At 37.0% G+C, this 19,582-nt stretch overlaps 1 protein-coding gene across 1 annotated transcript in view; it reads right to left on the bottom strand.

The window, feature by feature from the left end:
• The window catches only part of Madm (MLF1-adaptor molecule), a 260,480-nt gene that overhangs the window by 10,371 nt on the left and 230,527 nt on the right, over nt 1–19,582 (bottom strand). Inside the window, exons 10-11 of the mRNA XM_067114228.1 lie at nt 12,176–12,362; nt 2,520–2,639 (exon numbers count right to left, since the gene is read on the bottom strand). Of these exons, the coding sequence (XP_066970329.1) occupies nt 2,520–2,639; nt 12,176–12,362 (307 nt within the window). The remainder of the gene's footprint in view (nt 1–2,519; nt 2,640–12,175; nt 12,363–19,582) is intronic.

The following is a 19,582-nucleotide window of genomic DNA, read 5'->3' as shown; positions in this document are numbered from 1 at the left end:
TCAAATGAATAGAACTGTGCTCTCTCTTGATTTACATTACCTAAATTTTGCATTTATGGAGAGCACCGATGCCATAAGGCCCCATTATAAAGTAAGTGACTGTTTCTTTCTTAGGATTGAAGAGATTTGCTTCAAATTTTTACAACTTATTCTACAACTAATACTGAATAAACACGTCTTGTTTCAGTCTTCTTGGAAATCTAACTTTTACTTTTGAAGAAAAAGTAAGTTTTCAGGGAACAGTAAAAGAAAAATATTTTTGGATGTTCAAGAAAGTTGAAACAATCTGGAAATCTTGATCAAGTTATCCGTGTATCATTATAACCAATTTTCTCTATGATGCTTCCACTAGAGAAAAGGGGATATTAGTGGGGGACTATTTTTGAATAAATTTTTTAACACTTTTACATGCTTTCTTTTTCACAATCTGTCGTTCACAGAGCCATACAAGTGATAAACAAAATTGTCTATGAACCAACCTAAACATTTTTTTAGCAATAAAGTTTCATGATATGTTTATTAACACATAAAACAGTCCAAAACAGTGAATAACTCAAACTTGATCCTATCCAGGATTATTCATACAAACTTACGTTTTTTACAATTTCTCGTTCACAATGCCATACAAGCAATGAACAAAATTTCCATGAACCAATCTAAACATTTTTTTTTAGAAATAACTTTTCAAGATATGTTTATTTATGCATATAACAGTCCAAAACAGTGTATAACTTACTTGATCCTATCCTGAATTATTCATACAGACTTTTGTACACATCTTTTTTACAATTTGTGTTCACAGTGTCATACAAGCGGTGAACAAAATTGTCAATAAACCAATCTAAAAAATTTTTTTTGCATTATCACTTCAGGATATATTTATTTAGACATAAAACAGTTGAAAACTGTTAATAACTAAAATTCGATAATTCCTTGAATTCGGCGGTCAGTGCGGCCCTTAATCACTAATGTTAGCCATTTTAAACACAGACATCCCACACAGTGAAACTTAATTTGGTTGCAGAGTTCTAACATTATTAGTTGAGGTAACATCTACAATTGTAATTATAATACCAAACTTCATAAGTGCATAATTTCTTCCATCTTTACCTGTTCTGTTAATAAAATAATCTGAGCAAGCCTGATGAAACTGGTTGTAAACATTAATATGGTGACTCCCTCTAGGTTAACTTTGGTTTGGCAAGGTTGCTATGGTATAAAATCTTAAAATCTTCATTGACAACCACCAAAAGCTTATCACCTGCAGATATAACCCAAAGAATATTTTCACAAACCTTCAATAAATTTTGTTTTTAATTTTTCATTTATAATTTTTCACATAATCCTATTAAGAAACAACCAGAACTACAACACACAAAACCAAATGGGTAAAACAAAGAAAAATATACTTGGTGAGCCCTAAAACCAAATGAAATCGAAACCCAAAACTGTTGAAAGTCATGGCACAGAGATTACAACACCGCAAAGTTCGAGAGCATTGGTTATGTGGAAAACCCTCCCCAATGAAAATACTATTAAACTGAACACCTGAGATGATCCTGGAGTCATAAATACTGGCAAAGATACTTCCTATAATTAAGTTACACTTATACAAAGTGTGTGTTTTTGAAGCTAGAATTACCTGAAACAAATAAAATTTTATCTAAAAACATGGAACTTTACGGTCCAAAAATGTTCTACAGATTTACAATAAAGGACACAAGGCTTTCTGGTACTGTGCAAAATGACAATGGGAGGGGGGTTATTTCAACAGTACAATAAGGTGAAAACCTCGAAAGACAAGCAGTTTGCACATCACGAAGGTTTTAGTACATAAAAATTAATTATTCTTTTTATTTTAAAATGGACACACTGCAAAAAAATCACTTTAAACCTAGAAATAATAACACACTCTCTTCACAAACTAGATACCTTGACAAAAGACCACTGTATCACAGTTCTGATTTGCCCAAAAGGCTGGTGATTTTCTGTCTTAAGAGAGTCCATTTATGAAATAAGGCATGGTGTGTACACTACACTGTTTGAACTTCAAACATCGATAAAGTATCATGATTTTTGTCAATGTTCTTATAATAAAGCTATAGGAAATCCTATTAAAAAATTATATAAAAACTTATAATTTCTCCATGAAATAACCTGTTCCTAATTCATACTCTTGATTTAAGCCAAGAAACCCTATATACAGTAACCAAAAAGATACCTTCCTTACACACTGCTTTGGTATTATAAATATACTGTATAAGTTAACCAGGCCACTGAGTTAACATGCTTAACTCTAATGGGGCAAGCCCAAAAGGTTTATTCTTGATAAATATACTAGATCTTATTTAATAAATTATAACAAACATAATGGATGAGTAAACAGAACATACAAGTATAATAATTAAAAATTATCCTGAAGTATATTCATAAATACCATTCACCCATCAACACTACAGAACAAACCAGAGGGGTACATATTTAATGACTGTCAACATATTAAAATTACAAAACATTACCTGGCTAATGAACCCGTATCTAACAAGTTCATCTGTGAGAGAAGCAGCACCTTCACCATCTTCCACTACACAAGACAATTGACGATTCATTTTATCCTCTAATCGAAGAGATATCGTCATCTGAAAATAAAATTTACTGAATATACCATTTGTCCAAATCCTTGTAATTGCTCTTCTTTATTAATTAAAAAATCTGATTTAGGTTTTATAAAGGAAAACCAAGACTTGCAAATGTAAAAAAATTTTGAAGTTGCTGGATGGAGTAAGCCACTGCAAAGGTGAATTAACAAGCATAAACACATTGAACTCATTATTAGGACCCATTTGCAACATTTTACAAATATCCCTTTTTCAATGTTTATTGTTACACACCTAATCTTAAACCCTTCAAATACAGTAAACTTGAATAGATTGTTATAAATTATGCAATTATGGAGCCATCCATGCTTAAATATTCCAGATGATATCCCAATTAATTGTCAAGCAACTGTGAAGTCATCTTCTAGAAGTAATCAGCCAGGAAAATAATTCTTGCATATAAAACTGATGCCTTTTCATTTTAAGATCATGTGTATTTTTCACTGATAAAAACATGAGCTCAAAATGGTCACTGAATCTTGGTAACTGGACTGTCAATTCACCATAAGTACACTAGCATGTCTTTAATTTTGCTTCAGAGACTATGCATGGATGGTTGAGATGGGACTATGATACAAGGTTCTTAAAAGTTTTGGTATCTGTTCCAACAAGAATATAAATTATCGCCTTTCATATTAAGATTTGCTCTCAGATGGGCAAATTCAATCTCCATTTGGAGATGTCATATTCCCAGTCATGATAGTGAGTAGAGGATAGAATAATTCCTGTAAACTCCTATATAACCTGGCATAAGGCTGCAAAGGTTGATGGAGCCCTCAACCAGAAAAACCAGCAGATCAACGTACCAATGGCAGGTAACCAATAAGGAGCCAGCAAGATTAACCTGAAACCCAGGGTGATCAACACTGTTGATCATTTGGCAAATGTGGCTGAATTGTGGGAAGGAGTTGATGCCAGATTGTCCCAAGGCATCCTCCAGAGCAGCTCACATGTCTGGAACAACAGAGTAGAACACTGGGAGTATCCTGTTTAAGCCATGCAACAAACAGGTCAATCATCGGTGTTCCCAAAAGTTCACACAGCATCTCTGCCTCACAAGGATCTACAGACCATTCTGTCCCTATGACCTGCCGCTGGTGACTAAGCTCGTTTGCCATAACATTAATCGTCAAGATATGTGCCAACCTCTCCTTTAATGCATCTGAGAACAGATGCACCTCCAGAGGTGCAGAGTTCAAGCGAATTCCAGCAAGGAGATTCCTGTTACCCAAACACCTGACTAGACTGTTCCTATCTTCCTGGCTGAAGGTCACAAGATGGAAAGGAGGATTGCTGACAGCCAACTAGTGCTGCTTTAGGTGCCACTAAAATGAGAGCTAATGGAGAAACCCATACAGAATGAACTTCTGCAAGGATGACTGGTGACTGACAATGACCTGCCAATGCCAACCTGCTTGTTACTCCATAGACAGGAACTCTGATGTATTCTCCCTGAACTTCCTAACATAATGGTCCAATGGAAACACTACACTACCATGTCTATGAACACAAGATCTGCTTTCTCCTAGTTTATTGTGATCTCAAGATTATAACAAAATGCAAGGAGGCAGTTTCTGTCATGGAGCAAATGCAAAGGTACAACAAATAGCACATACTGAAATGGGCTCAAGCTCACACTAGGGTGAACACTTGTGCAAACACCTATAGGACCATTACTAGCCCAAACCATAACTATGAACTGGTACATGTCCCCTTCACAAACGAATTGGAGATATTTCCAGGGCCCTGATGGATGGCTATTTGGAAATACATATCTTTCAGGTCGACAAACATGATGATGTCCTTTGCGATATAGTCCAACAGAGATTGTGTTACATCCATCATGACAAGTTTAACTAACAAACACATTCAACAGAGAGATCTTGATGACTGGCTTCCAACCACATGCACTCTTCTGCAGCAATGTCCACACCTTTGTAAACAGGGCCAGAGCTTTGGGCAATCCAGGAAGGTAGGCCTAAAAGACAGAAGGGAGGACAGTGGTCCTTGAAAGGTAGTCTATGACCATCCTGAAGGACAAACAATACCCAGGACTCTGCCCCATCACTGCCACAATGGACAGAATGCTAAATGGCAGACGGAGAGGAGGAATGCCAAGGAAACTAAAGCCATGGCTCCTGTCTCCCCAGAAAAGAAGGAAGTAATCTCCTGTTGGAGTCACTACATGGAGAGGTTGTTAATCAGCCCCTAAAGTGATGAGTCAACATAGAGGTGATATTTACAATGCAGGGAATGCACTTCCTACAAAGCTTGGATGTCAGGGAGCCTTCTAACATACAGATCAGACTATTAACTTGTTTCAAGACCCATCTAGCAGGCAGATAACATGTTAATTGAAACATGTCTAGCCTCTGGGGCAAACCTCATTCGATGAAATTAAGTTCAGCAATGGTGCTTTTGTCACCTCAACCTAGATCATTATGCTTACAAAGGAGCTAAACGATCTTATGCAAGCATCTCTACCTCAATATGCATGGATTCCATACATGGCCCTCATCTCCTAACAGGTCTCTAACCGGCTAGGTTTATTCCGTTATCTGACCTATGTGTCCGTTGTCTCATCTCTGTGAGCAAGAATATACAATACTCGTCCTGTGTGAAGTGGTGCATGGGCCGAATTGACCACAAGCCATGCACGCAACAACAATGAATTGTGGTGAGCCTGGGTTTGGCCATGCACACAGTCCCTATTTAAGTAGGGTGCAGGATGTGTACAGTGCACAGAGCTGACTGAGCATGGGTTGTGCTGTACATTTACATATAGTCCAATACGTGCACAAATGATGCAAAGCAGCACCAAGTGATGTCTGGGTTGGCTTATCCTGGGCTGTGAAAGCAATGAAATGGATCTGTGCCAATCAAAGCACAGGCCAGTGGCCAAGCACATCCTGGAACATACTTGGCTAGTTGTAAAGAACTAGCATGGTCAAAAGTCCAGGAAGTGCAGATCCTTCTCTTCATGTCCAAGAGAAGAATAAGGATGGAATGTGTCAGAGTCAGTTATTCTCTTCCAAATGGCAAGGCAGGTACGTGTGTGAATAGCACATGGGGGATCCAATCACATGCAAACCTGTGAATTAATCCATTTGCATCACCAGACATATTGAGAAACTGAGCAGATGACCAGGGATAAGTGTCTTGCCCAGGGTGTTTGTTCAGAGCAAGCTCATGAACCTGTCAGTCACTTCACTCAATCATCTACTGGATCCCTTACACAACAGAACAGTTAAGAAGGCACAAGCAGACTCACACTCAGGAGGGATCAAAGAGAGCAGATTTTAAACCCATCCACTCCAACTAATGGACATCTTCCCTAGTTACTGATGGCCAGGTGAAACATTCACTGGAAAGATTGATCAGGCAACTGGGTAATCTATCACAAACTAGTCGGCAAACCACATCCACCACTCACCCACAGCCTGCTGCTCAACTAATGGCTGAAGTAACTACAATATAGTCATCTTGAAAGAGGAAAAAGTCTGAATGAAGACTATCTAGCCTTCCTGCAGAGAGCTGTCTTTCAGGTCTTCCTTCATGTCTAACAGTCCAGAGATGGAGATGGTAAAGTAGAAGGTGAGGGGAAAGAGAAAGAGGAGCAGAGATGACGAGGAAGAAAGGCAGAAAAGGGCATGCACTTCTTTGGCCTCTAGAACCAAAATTCCCTATAACAAAGACCACACAGATCAAGACAGTTCCCAATAAGACAGGAGTAGCCAAAGGAGTTGTTAAACAGCCACAGCTGGGAACAAACAACAAGAAAACAACTACAAAAGGTTTCCTGAGACCTATGGTGCTGAACCCTAAGTTGTGGTCCTGTGCTTGAAGAAGATATGGAATGGATGCCCCGTAACACTGAGAAAAATCCATGGTGTCCCCAAGAACTCATGGTCCCAAAAAGGATGTCTTGTATTCCATATACCTGGTAGTGTTGCATACGATGACAGGTTAAGCAGTCTGTGGTTCATCAAAAGAGGGTAAATGGTCTCAGCAGTAACAGCCATCCACCAACCAATGCTCGATCCTAAAGGGAGAAAGTCCCTCAGAAAAGCCAGGCACCATCCCATCTTGGTCCAAGCTCAGGGAAAGCAGCCAAGGACCAGGCTATCAGTTGTATGTACTAAGTCAGTAACAAGCCAGCGCAAACTCAACGGCACAATACCGGGATTAAAACATTCCTCTCATGATATCAAACAGTCACAAAGTAAGTCCCACTTAAAATCACTGTGAATGATGCCCATTACCACTTATGGCATGAGACACTATGAGGATCATAGCTGGAGTAACTAATTCTCCCAGTAATGGTTCCCCAAAGGAATGAGATAGGTGTTGAAGGCAAATAAACACTGGAAAATCTTGGGGACTTCCAGCCTCCTTTATCCTGGAAGGCCAAGGCTGACTAATAGAACGAAATGGAATAAGGAAGAATCCCGTTGCAGCACTGGATGCTCAGGGGATGATAGCCCAAGTAACTGTGGGTCTGAGCCAAAACTAGGACCCCCTTCAAGAAGGAATGTTGACCTAGTACAACACACTTCAAAATCAAGGAGAATCCCTGATTTGCCCTATAGCAATATTGGAAAATTCAAAAAATCCCAGAAACTCTAGAACAGAATCACTAGTTCTGTGCAGGTCTGTCAACCAGAGTGGAATACACCATGTATATGCACCATAATCTGTACTCTGGAAGACTGGAAGACAGATAAGAGCCAAGGTAGCTCCCCACTTTCTGAACATCCCCAGCACCTGTTGCAACCAGGGATGGAAGACAGAGGAGAAGGGAAAGGGCACATGCAAGAGCTATTGCACCAACACATCTTCACAAACGACTTCTGTCAGCATTTCGGCATCTCCCAAGACAATGGGGAACATCAGCAATTAGGACACATGACATGGTCCTAGCCAGCCTGATGTTCAAGGAGGATACCAGACTGACCTTCCTGGGAGTCCCTCTGATGTCAGTCAAGAACTTGCATAACTTCCCTCCAGCTTCTCCCGAAGTTTCAATCACGAGAAGGGGTCAAAGAAGGGCATTTCTTCTGCAGGAGAAGAGCATGTTCCAGGATAATCCCAAAAGCTAACCCTAAGAAGACTCCAGTGAGAGCCCCTTTTCAGCAGTCCAAAGACCCAGAAAGGAAATTTGTTATTATTGTTATTAAGCCGACGATGAACCCTATTCATATGGAATGAGCCCACAGGGGCCACTGACTTGAAATTCAAGCTTCCAAAGAATATGGTGTTCATCTGAAAGAAGTAGCAGAAGGTAATAGGAAATACAGAAAGAGATCACTTATTAGAAAAGATAAAAAATTAACAGATTAATAAATAAGTAGATAAATATGTAAACTAATTATAAAATATAAGAACTGCTTTTGGGTAGAAATGCACTGCATCTTTGGTTGAACTTTTGGGGTTCCAACTGCACAATATCCTCAAGGAGACTGTTCCACAGCCCAATGGTTTGACAGCAAGGCATATTTACTACATATTAGTGCTGCTGTTCAGCAAATGAGTTGCTCTCAGCAAGAAAAGAGGATTAGGGATCAATTGTGAATGTGAAAGATCTCTGTTAAATATAACTTACAAAAATTGACAAACAAGCAACCATCCTTTGATGGTCCAAGTCATAGCTGCTCGTGTTAGGAAGCAGAAACCTACCACCATGAACCATTCTGTCTAAAAGATAAATCCTTGGCAGAGGCAGACACCCACACCAGAGAACAGTATTCTAGTAGAGAAAGGACAAATGACCTGAAACAGGTTGCACTCTTATAAATACATGAAGCCTTATGTACAATACCTAACTTCTGTGCAGCATTTGCTGACACTTTTCTTAGATGTTTTTCAAAAGTAAGATGTGTGTCAAAAGTTACACCAAGTATAGTTAAAGCCTCTGACTCATTTAGCAAAGTCCCATCCACCTACAGGGGAGGATGGGGTGGAAAATCAGTATGAGATCTACTAATCAATGGTGTTTTCGTTTTACTGGAGTTCAGCCTCATACCCCACCGACTACACCATTTACTAATCTACTCCATGTCACAAAGAGCAGGAGGGCAAAAAAGAACCCATGAACTCCTCTGGAAAGTCCCAACAATTTATACCAGAAGCTGAAGAAGAGGAAGGTATGAACCCTCCCATAACTGATAATGTTTCTCTAAAATACAAACCCAACTCTTGTTGCAAAAGCAAGTTAGTAATTTATATGAACCATGTTGATGGTCAAGTAATCTTTAACAAATCTGTTAAAAAAAAACGTTGTCAAGACCAACAACGCACAAAACAAAAGTAATAAAAGAATACAAAAAAATTGTTGTTCAGACAAAGCTTCAAAATCAAGATGTGTAGACTTGATGGCTGTAAAAAAGCAACCTGATTACCAACAGGTAAGTGGGCATTCACCTGGCTGCTACCTTTAACTACCTTGTTACCACATTTCAATGATCAAACAAGAAGTTACCAAAGGTATATCCATATAAAAGATGGTTTATATTCTTGTAGGAACCAACTTCTAAATAAACAGTTCTGGTTTGTATTCTCCTGAAATCAGTCTTGGAAATTTAATGTGCATCCTCAATGCCAAAGGTCAAGTTTTCAAAAGTCTATCCTAACCCCACAGGAAGGTTATCTTTGCTTAACAGTAATTAGAAGTCCTGTAATGACCTCTGAATGAAGTTTAGGAATCAAATATAGCTACAACAGCAAATGAATAGCAGTATTATGAAAAACAAACAACCAAAACTATATGTAGTTATAAGCATTCATTTTCATACTAACTGAATTAAATGTTGTATATCAATATTACCAATATTTTCAATCTCCACAAACAACCCTGGCTTGAGGGAACATTATCAACTGAGAAAAGTGAAACCAAGATATGTTAAAATGGGTTTTCCAGTAAATCTTTTTATAGCATGACTACTGCAATCAAACATGTTTGTATGGTATTTTTACATAATTTAATGATAATGTACAAAATATTTTCAGGTTTTGAAGATTCAAACATGTTGATAATTTGTAATATCTGTACACTGTAGATTTTAATTATAATTCTATTTTCATTTTGTTCTATTTTGGATATCACATCTGTGTGGTGTTTTTACACCACTTAAAAAGGTAAGGAAAATTTCTAATATTTCCCATTGTGGTGTCTAGTTTATCATTTGTCTGTGATTAATAACAACTGCTGCAAAAGCCTACATCCAATACTATAAAAATCTTATCTTAAAATAATACACCAGATGTAGCCTTACCCATTTGCACGCAATGAGACATGTTGGCCAAGAAAATATCTGACAAAGCACAACTAGGAAGTTTATACCAAACATGTTACTTTATAATATGATCAAGTTTTTATATTCGACGGTATGTCAACTTGAAAACCCATAAAACAAAGTATTTTCACAATAAATAAGCTGTAAAACTACAATGATCAATATGCTTCAATTGAAGCCACAGTAGTTGAATGTATCAAGACATACACCAACTAAAACATAGCTGTCAATTTATGAGTGATACAACCCTGGTTTTGTCTTTGTATATTTTTTTTTTTTTTTTGTTCTTTTGCTAGTCAAAATTGGTGTGTGTTTTCATGGTCAGATTGTCTTTGACACCAGGAAATACAGTAATTACTGTATAATAATGAAAGCCTATATCAATATTATTTTCATATATTAACCTTTAATGACACTTTTAATAAAAATCACTTTGCAAAAGTACCAATAAGGTGAATGAAGTTGTGTGAAAGTTTTTATAAACAAAACCCACCCAATGATAGTAACATACATAAATAACACCAAAGCAGCAACCTCCCATTTTCATTAATAGGGGTTTGAATCTTTAAATTAAAAATATACAAAAATATTTACAGAAGTGTCCAATAACTGTTAAATATTTGAATTTTGATTATGCAACAATGAATTAAACTTCAAAATTTAGGCTTAATGTATTCTGATATAAATTAACCAAAGGAATGTTATAAATTTATATTAAGAGCTACAAATGACATATCAAAAAAATCTAAATTCATGCTCAGATACTAAAAAAAAAAAAAAAGACATCTTCATCCCACTACTACAAATCTAACAAAAAATTAAAATTAATACTAGAAAATATGTGACATCTTTTCATCTACTACTTAAAAGTCTTGTCAGTTTCAGGATAAACTAACTGGAAAAATATTTATGTTGTAATCTTTCATCTCTTAAGTAACACTTCTAGTAATGCTAAGAACTAAATTACTTGACTGCAAGATAAACTTTGGAAACTGAAAATTTAAAGCATTTACACTTTCTCTCTCTTCAACTATTAATTTGCTTTTCAGCTTTAAATGGTTCAGTCATCCAGAATTGAATAGTTTGATGGTAAAATAAATTTTGTTTTTCAATATCTAAGCCTATCCCATTACTGCACTGCAGCATGCACTTGTAACTTGAACTATGTTTGAGAAAATATAAAACCATAACGTTTCATTTATATTCATTATAATTTGTACATAGAATTCACGAGGCACCTTCCTCATTTTCTGTCAAGGTCAGCTGTTCCCAAAATCAATGGTTAATTGTTCCTGCCTTTCTTTTTACTTTCAGGCCTTTACTTTCTGAGATTCCTAAAATTATCTCAGGAGTTAGCTTCACAGATTTTTAAAAATCAAAAGTTCTCCTAATGATTTCCAATTTCTTCTTCAACACAAGCCTAAAAGATGACCACCCTCACCAACAAAAAATTCACAAATTTATAAGCATATGAAAAAATGAAAAAAAATTTGAAAAATATAAGCAAACCACCAACATTCCTTACAACCCCCTAAGAAATGTGCTTGACAGTTTTGCTCCTTAACTTCATATATTATTGTAGCTTCAGTTAGAACTTCACAAAAAAATAAGGAAGTGGTAATGGAGTAACACAGTGCAAAACAATCATTATCAAGCAACAATGCAAAACTTAAAAAATAAATGAAAATAAATTGAGACTACTCTACATTCTAACATGTATGCTTTCAACCAAATCATCTTATATCACACAAATTCTGGAAGCTTAAGAAACATGGGTCACATATGCGGTAGTCAATACTTAGGAGCTGCTTCGGTATTAGGACATTACTTCCTGAACCTTTTAAAATATTTATGCTTTACATGCAGGGACTTAAACCTTTGAAAATTAAAACAAAAATTATCAACAAACTCATACCAAAGTAAACAACATGTATGACCATCAAGAAAAATGCACATGCAACAAGGGTTGAACTTTAATATTTTTCTTACTCTACACTTCAAAAAGATACATTACCTCTGTCTTAAAGTTTCAATAAATACCTACTTATTCTTTTATATTTACTGTGAGGATCATTTTTACGATATATGAGTCTACTTTATACAGTACATTAATTAGTATTTCACTCAAAACACTAGGGGTTCACTTGCCATTCCTTAGCTATCTGTGTCATCTTTTGCCTTTCCATACCATATTAGTAAAAAATGTAAAAACTTTCAAATACTTACAAACAAGCCATGTCCATTTTCATTTGGTTTAATATTACACATCATATTGATGACCTTGCGAGTTTCAACATCAGTTGCCTCAGGACTCTCAGCCGCAACAGGAGCCACAGCCTCAGGTGATATGGCACGCGGACGGGATGGAGGCTGCTGATTTAAGCTAAATGCTGTCAGGGGATAAATCCCATACCTGTCAAAATGAAAAACATCACAGGCATGGAATTATCTGAATATCTTAACTACTGAGACTTTTTAATATACAAAGGCATATGCAGGATATTAAAATATATATAAAAATTACAAGGCACTCTGAATAGAATACAGTACCAAGATAAAAAGTGTTAGCCTCCTGCTTATTATGTATTGTAATTCTATATTACTTTAATGCACTACAAGACAGGGAAAACAATATTTAACACCGTTTGCTAATCTGGTAATTAGCCAATAGTCAGAAACATCAAAGTGGTCACTTTCTACAGACCCATCTTCAGAACTCTGACTAAATCATTTCATGAAAACTATCAGGAAAGAGACTCAGTTCTGAAAGATGACAAAACCATATCTGAATGTTAATAGAGAAGTTCTTAGGTTCCCAAACTTGAAAATTCATTCCATATAATTCTCATAAAACATGGTGATAATATGAGTCTGATTCTGAGCAATGAATGTAGAAATGAGTCTTGATGTTTAAAATGTCACATCAACATTAAGGCAATAAAGTTCACTGCTGAACTTCACTTGAAAAATATGTACATGAGAAACCTGACATGAAACAAATCACAACAAGACAGTTAAACTAAATTATTGAGAAAGAACTAAGAAGACTTAAACAATACATACATAATGCTTAAAAGTAGCTATGCCTAGTGTACAATTTCATGTTGAGTTAGTGGACACCCTCAAGAAGTGCATAATTCAACAGAATGTTTATCTACAATACCATTAAGTATAATCTTTTTGTTTAGTAATAAAACTGAACTAAAAATGATAAAAACTCTGATACTAATCAGCCTAACTGGAAAGTCCTCATGTTTAATCTTTGATACAAACTTACACTGGATAGCACATACTGCAGACATAATAGATTACAGAAGCCAAATATATGGCTCATCTCTCTCTCTCTCTCTCATCAATCAAAGATACACTGTTATCACTAATCATCCACCATCTTTCCCCATTAGTGTTGCCAGAACATTTAATATAAACACCTACTTCAACAGTACACCTTTGTACCATCTAGCCAAAAATTATGCAATACCCCTAAACAACATGACATACACTTCAACATACTAGACATAAAACCCACACTGAGCCAGACAGATCCAAATCTTCATCTCATGGAGGACTTGCTACCATATCTGCCAGTGAAATAAGCCCTTTTTCTGTGCCCAATAATGCATTTGCAAACTGTCTGCAATATGGTCAGCAGTTAAAATTGTCAACAACATCCCACCTTCAAAATTCATAATTTTCTGTAACTAAGTGCTTTAGAGGCTCTGCAAAATTATTGCCCTAAAATTTCCATATTCAACAAATCAAGTTTTTTTTCCACAGATTACATGAAACTGGTATAAATGTTGAAATAAGATAAGGTACCTCCTCATGTAGACATAAGGGAAATGTGGAAGCTGATAAGGTAGCTAAAGCTGTAATCACTATGACTAAATCAAATATACCTGTTCTTGGCAGTAATTGGTTTCTATCTCTTGCAACCAATATGTTTAGTAAATAGCAAGATTTGTGGAATAATGAATCTTGACAATAAGAAATTAAAACAGATTAAACTAACCCCTGGATTGTGTAGTTCATTCCAAAATGAATGACCCACAAGACCCAATCCAAGACACAGAATGCAGATCTACTTCCAGTCAAGAACATTATTAATGACTGTCCAACTTTCAACCAATATTACATATCAAGTAATGGCAACAAATACTTGGAAAGAGATTTTTCAGAATCTTAAACGTTTTAAGATTATCCAATCTTAAATGTTTAGGGAATTTTAATAATTAAATAAGATCCACTATATTTCATCATGAACAAATCCTTTATGCCAGCCCAATTAGAATTAAGAATGTTAAATCAGTTGTCTAGCTAAACTATTTATTAATAATAACTACCCAAGCAACACAAATCAATATTATTTTTTAATTTTACCTACTCTTGACATACCTAGACTACAGTACTGATGAAATACCTATTTCCACTTAAAAATGTTAATTTTGTGTACCCAGAAACTGGTTCCCACAATAACCTGTATTTTTTCAACCTACATTTCATAACAGCTCAGGTATCCCCTTTAAAATTTTGGGGCAGATTGGCCTTTCCCAATACAGTACTGGATGGTGCTTGGTACTTCCTTCAGTAGGAATTCAGAAACTGCTGAAGGAGATGGTTATTCTGCCTAATAATACTGTACAGCAATGAAAGCCAAATAGAAGCAACCATATTTATGAAAGCCACAGAAGCAATTTTTCTCCAGTGTAATAGAAAATATAGTAAAACAACAATTTTACAGAACCAATAACCTCTCTGGGAGGCATCAGCCTTCTGTCTCTTTACTTTTGAAACAACCAATTATGTGAAGACAGAATTTCAAAATTTTGTGATGACTGGTAAACAAGAGTCAATGGCAGAAATAAAGCCATTTGTCTCCACTATCCCAGTATCTGATAGTGCTACAAAGGAATGAGCAACAATTTTCCTTCCTTATGAGAGGAAAAAGCTCCCATTGGACATGGCTACCCAGGAATTTGGGACCCCTATAAGAAAAATCTCATGACAGCCATAGCTGAATTTTTCCATCTAAAGAGCTCCATCTAATGTTCAAAGCCAAAACACTTATGTGGCTTTCCAGTGTCTAGAATTAAGGCTTGAAAAGCAGCACTACTGGCCTCCAACATTTTGCTCAACAATGTAACCTCCCTACTGCTTTTTTCTCCTATCTGTTGGGACCCTTTTTGAAGAGTCTGTTGTTGCACAATCCACTGAACAAGCCTGAAAACAGAATCGCACAATATACACTGTTCTTGAAAAAGGTAAATCTGGGGAACTCTACCCTTGAGAGTTTTTTATTCCTTAGCCTAAGAAAGCTTGGTGTGAATCAGAGCCATAAAAGCCTACAGTAACTGCTAAAGGACCCCTCCGAAAACAGAAGAAAGGACAACAATAGCATCAGCACCCATTTCAAAGCCAACAAGACACTCCTACCAGGGGAAAGAAAAATCAACTTCTGAACTGCATATTATACGGAAGGGAATGTCTTACCCTTGGGAGGCAGTATAATTCACAATGGGCTAGGGTAGAAATGGTCTCACCCTCCCCCTCCTCCAAAGTAGTTTTTCCAAAAACCATAAAACTTTTAAAAGGGGACCACAGAGAAAGATGGCTTTATTTGCCACCACTCTTCAGCATCCCCAAGAAGCATTCTTCCAAACGAAGGGTGATCCTTGACCAGTCAAATTTGAACAAATATTGTTTGCATAATTTTTATATATACTGTACTTATTTTATGGGAGCTCAGGAATGAAGGATTTTAACTGGTGGCCTACCTAGATGATTGGCTAATCTGGGGAGCCACCAGAGAAGGGGGGCTGGTGAAACCTGAGAGTGGTAGTGGACAGACTCCAGTCAAAAGGTTTCTTAATAAAAACAAGTCCCACCTTATATCCAGCAGACTTTTTCTGAGGCTGGGACTTCGTTGGGCTACTCTTTGTGGACTCAAAACCAGAATAAGGAAGGACTTAGCAGATTCCTTGCACAACCCAGACAACAATTGGAACGAAGCCTGGGCCTATTACAGTTTGGGTCCATGGTAGATCTCATCCTGAGACTGTGACTAGGATTTAACAGTCTGGCTCTCACAGGCCAGGAACAAGCTCTGTGATTACCTTCAACTGGGATTGGGAAGATACTCTGTCCATGGACCTGGAAGGGGACTCTGGCAACTGGCAAAAAGGCCGACCTGACTCTACCATTCTTACGATTAATAATACATACGGATGCCTTCTCAACAGGTTGGGAAGGCCATTGGGAGGACTGTCAGTTCGGGGGAAGATGGTCACCTGCTCGGAGGGAATGTCATACTGTCTTTCCATCTCAGAAACTTGAAACCTCATTTTGCTAGTCCTAGACAATATGACTGCAATGTCTTATATGAAGAGTTTAGGCTCCATGCTGAGCTCCTCTCATGTCAATAACTGCTAACATGCTTCCACAATCCGGAAGTCGACCGGTTTGCCACACGCAAGAACCATCAACTTCCAGTGTATGTCTCTATGAACCTGGGCAACAAGACAATAGCAAGAGCTGCATTCCTAGAAGACAGGAACAAATGGAGGACAATATACTTTTTTCCTTATTGTCACACATTTCAAAAGCTTTCAACAATCTACTAGCTTTCAATGGAACTGCTTGCCTAGTAGCCCTGAATTAGCCAAATGGTCATTGGTTCCTTATTTCTTCAACAACAGGCACAAAAAATTGATTCCATTGCTGTCCACTGTTCTATCCCAGACAAAAGGAGGGGAAGTCATCTACACATCTCCTTTCTGAGCCGTGACCTTTATGTCGAATTTTGAACCTAGTCTATTGTGAAAGTTATTTGCCTAACATTGCTAGGTACCTAGTGCAAAACTACGGACTTCATCTATCCAACACACCAGTCTGTATGGGATATGTGGTTAGATTACTGTTATAAAATTTTTACATTTTATTATCTTTTGAGATCAAGTGCCTTGCTATTTCAACAATCGTTGGCAGAACCCTTGTCTTATGGTTTGGAATTTATTCTAATACAGGCAGTCCCTGGTTATTGGCAGGGGTTCTGCTCTGATGGCGTGACGATAACTGAAAATGATTTTTGGTGCTTCAGTTATTGGCACTTCTGTTAGGTATGTGTCAGCACCAATAAGGAGAAATTGGCAATTTTCAGCACCGAAAATTGCCGATTTTCATCGCTAAACAAGCCCCGTAAAACCGGATCGCCGATAACCGGGAACTGCCTATACTGTACATAAATTGTTAATTCCATACTCCAGTCTTTTACATTACAGCAAAGGTCAGCTTCTGCAAGGCTTCCCATTACCTGGTCCCTGAATAAAGTTCTTAGACTCCTGTCATCGCCTCAATTTATGGTCCCAATACAAATACAACTCATATGACTGCTTTAGCATTAGGAGCTCGGATTAGCATACTGGGTTCTCTTAGACAAGGACAACAGTTCACCACTTGTACAACTAGTTGTCACTTGCTTTTGTCTCCTGGCAAATCATTCCTGGCCAAGAATGAGGACCTTTTTAAAGGGAAAATCCCCTCTTCTGATAAAAGAACTCTGTATCTCACATAAAATATTATGCCTGGTTCAAGCACTTAAGGTTTACTTACATGTCATGGCAAACATCCCAGATGGTCATATTTTTTCCTACATCTTAGCACAACCAACCCATACTCTAAATGGACTGAGAATTATTTTAGTGGCCCTCACTGAAAAGGCAGACCCTCACTCCTTAGCCCTAAGTTGCATGACATCCAAAAGGTGAGTATATCGTTAACTTTCTTCGAAAATGAGAAGTCTTCAAGTGTACTGAGTGGTTATTAGAGACAGTATTCCTGAACTGGTGAAGGCCCAATAATTCTGCAGCCAGACCCAACATAATTAAGTAACTTACTGCAGAACCACAATGGACAACACATTTATAGATTCGTATGTCTCCTGTTCTTTATTGCCAGACCCGAATGGGTATCCGGAATAAAGAAAACTGTTGATAACATGTGACTTTACCTTTGAATAAAAATTCCTGAAACACTACTGCTATTAGTGGTGGTCATGCTGGGTATTGCTGGGGAAGGCACAATCATCCTGCAGCGAGACCCCACATAATTAGGTAAGCCACCTTTCAACCACAAGAATAATACATATATTGGTTCATGTGTTGTTTCCTGTTCTTTATTGCCAAACCCATGGGTATATAGAATAAAGAATATGGTTAATAACCTGTGACTATATCTTGGACCAAAAATTAAACTGGGTTGTTGGGATTTACTTATTAGGAGCTAAGCCATTTCATCACCTGTCAATTTCTTTTGTAAGCTCCTCGGAGGACGAACAGCTGCTATGCTATCAAAAAACAGTTTTTGATGTAGGAAAAAACTTTTTTGGTGCCATTGTGACTTCTCAAACCCACCCACTTTCCCTGATAAAAAGGTATGGGATTGGGGTGAACACTTATCTTGCACAGACCTGGCGTGTAATGAACATGGCCGAAACAGACTGTTACCACATCTGTGTGAGTGAGACATAGAGCCTAGGAAGTCGCTGTAGGACAGGAGATAAAGCCCTCCTGTCCTGAGTCTTTTATATTCTATTACTATGCCATCAAGCACTATTCTGGCCGAGATCAACTATAAGAGAATTCTTTGTAATTGTTTGGTTTGTCTTATGAAGGCCTGGGGGGACCATGAGAGTGTAATTCCTCTGAGGACAAACGGCAGCTAACAAAAATTGGTTTTTCCTACATCAAAACCTGGTTTCATTTTTCTTGCATGTCCTGAGATCTCCTTGTTAATTTTTTAGCCAGACCACTGGGTAGGATTCCTACTATGAGAGGCATGGCACGAAAAATGCATTCTTAAGAAGTGAAAAATGGAGTGTGGAACAGCTGATGCTAGATAGCTGAATAAGAAGGTCACACAGGGAGATGATAAAAAAGTAAGTAGTATGCCCTGCAAGTCGACACTGCAACATATTTTAAATCTTTCAATACAATTTGTATCCAATTTAAAGACTTCAGATGTAAGCAATACAGAAATGACATAATAAACCTAGCTTACAATTAAATATACAATGGATAAATCTCCTTATTTACAAATTCAACTCCTGACATATAAAACATTTAATGTACCAATAAAAATATCTGCAAAAGCAAAAGATTATAAACAACACAACTATATAATACTATATAACTGTAAAATATAGTAATAAAATCCACAATTACTACCCAACACTGTTTACAAGAATTCTACAATACAAAATCAAAATCAAGGAAACTGGAAAAAACCTTGCCAAGTCATCCACGACCAATTTTTGTGTTCAAAGTTACCAAAAACAAACAACATTGAATAAAAGTAAACAATAATTCTCCAAGTCTTAACTTTAAGAACTATGGGGAGGAGTCAACTTTGGAATTTAAAAAAGGGCTTTAAAACTTTAACATGGAAATTATCAACAAATCCAGTAATGCAATTAGTATTCTAAATATTTGGAATGGGATAATTTAATTACTTTTCATTTCAATGACTTCTCACGCCACATGCAGTGTCTACATACTGTGATAAAAAATTACAGCAAATACTCTAAGTATTTGCTGTAATTTGTAAGAGAAAACAAGTTTTTCATACAAACTCATCAAC

This window comes from Macrobrachium rosenbergii, chromosome 13 (assembly GCF_040412425.1).
Source record: "Macrobrachium rosenbergii isolate ZJJX-2024 chromosome 13, ASM4041242v1, whole genome shotgun sequence".
In the NCBI taxonomy this organism is placed as follows: Eukaryota; Metazoa; Arthropoda; class Malacostraca; order Decapoda; family Palaemonidae; genus Macrobrachium; species Macrobrachium rosenbergii.
This window is presented reverse-complemented; position numbering and strand designations above follow the sequence as displayed.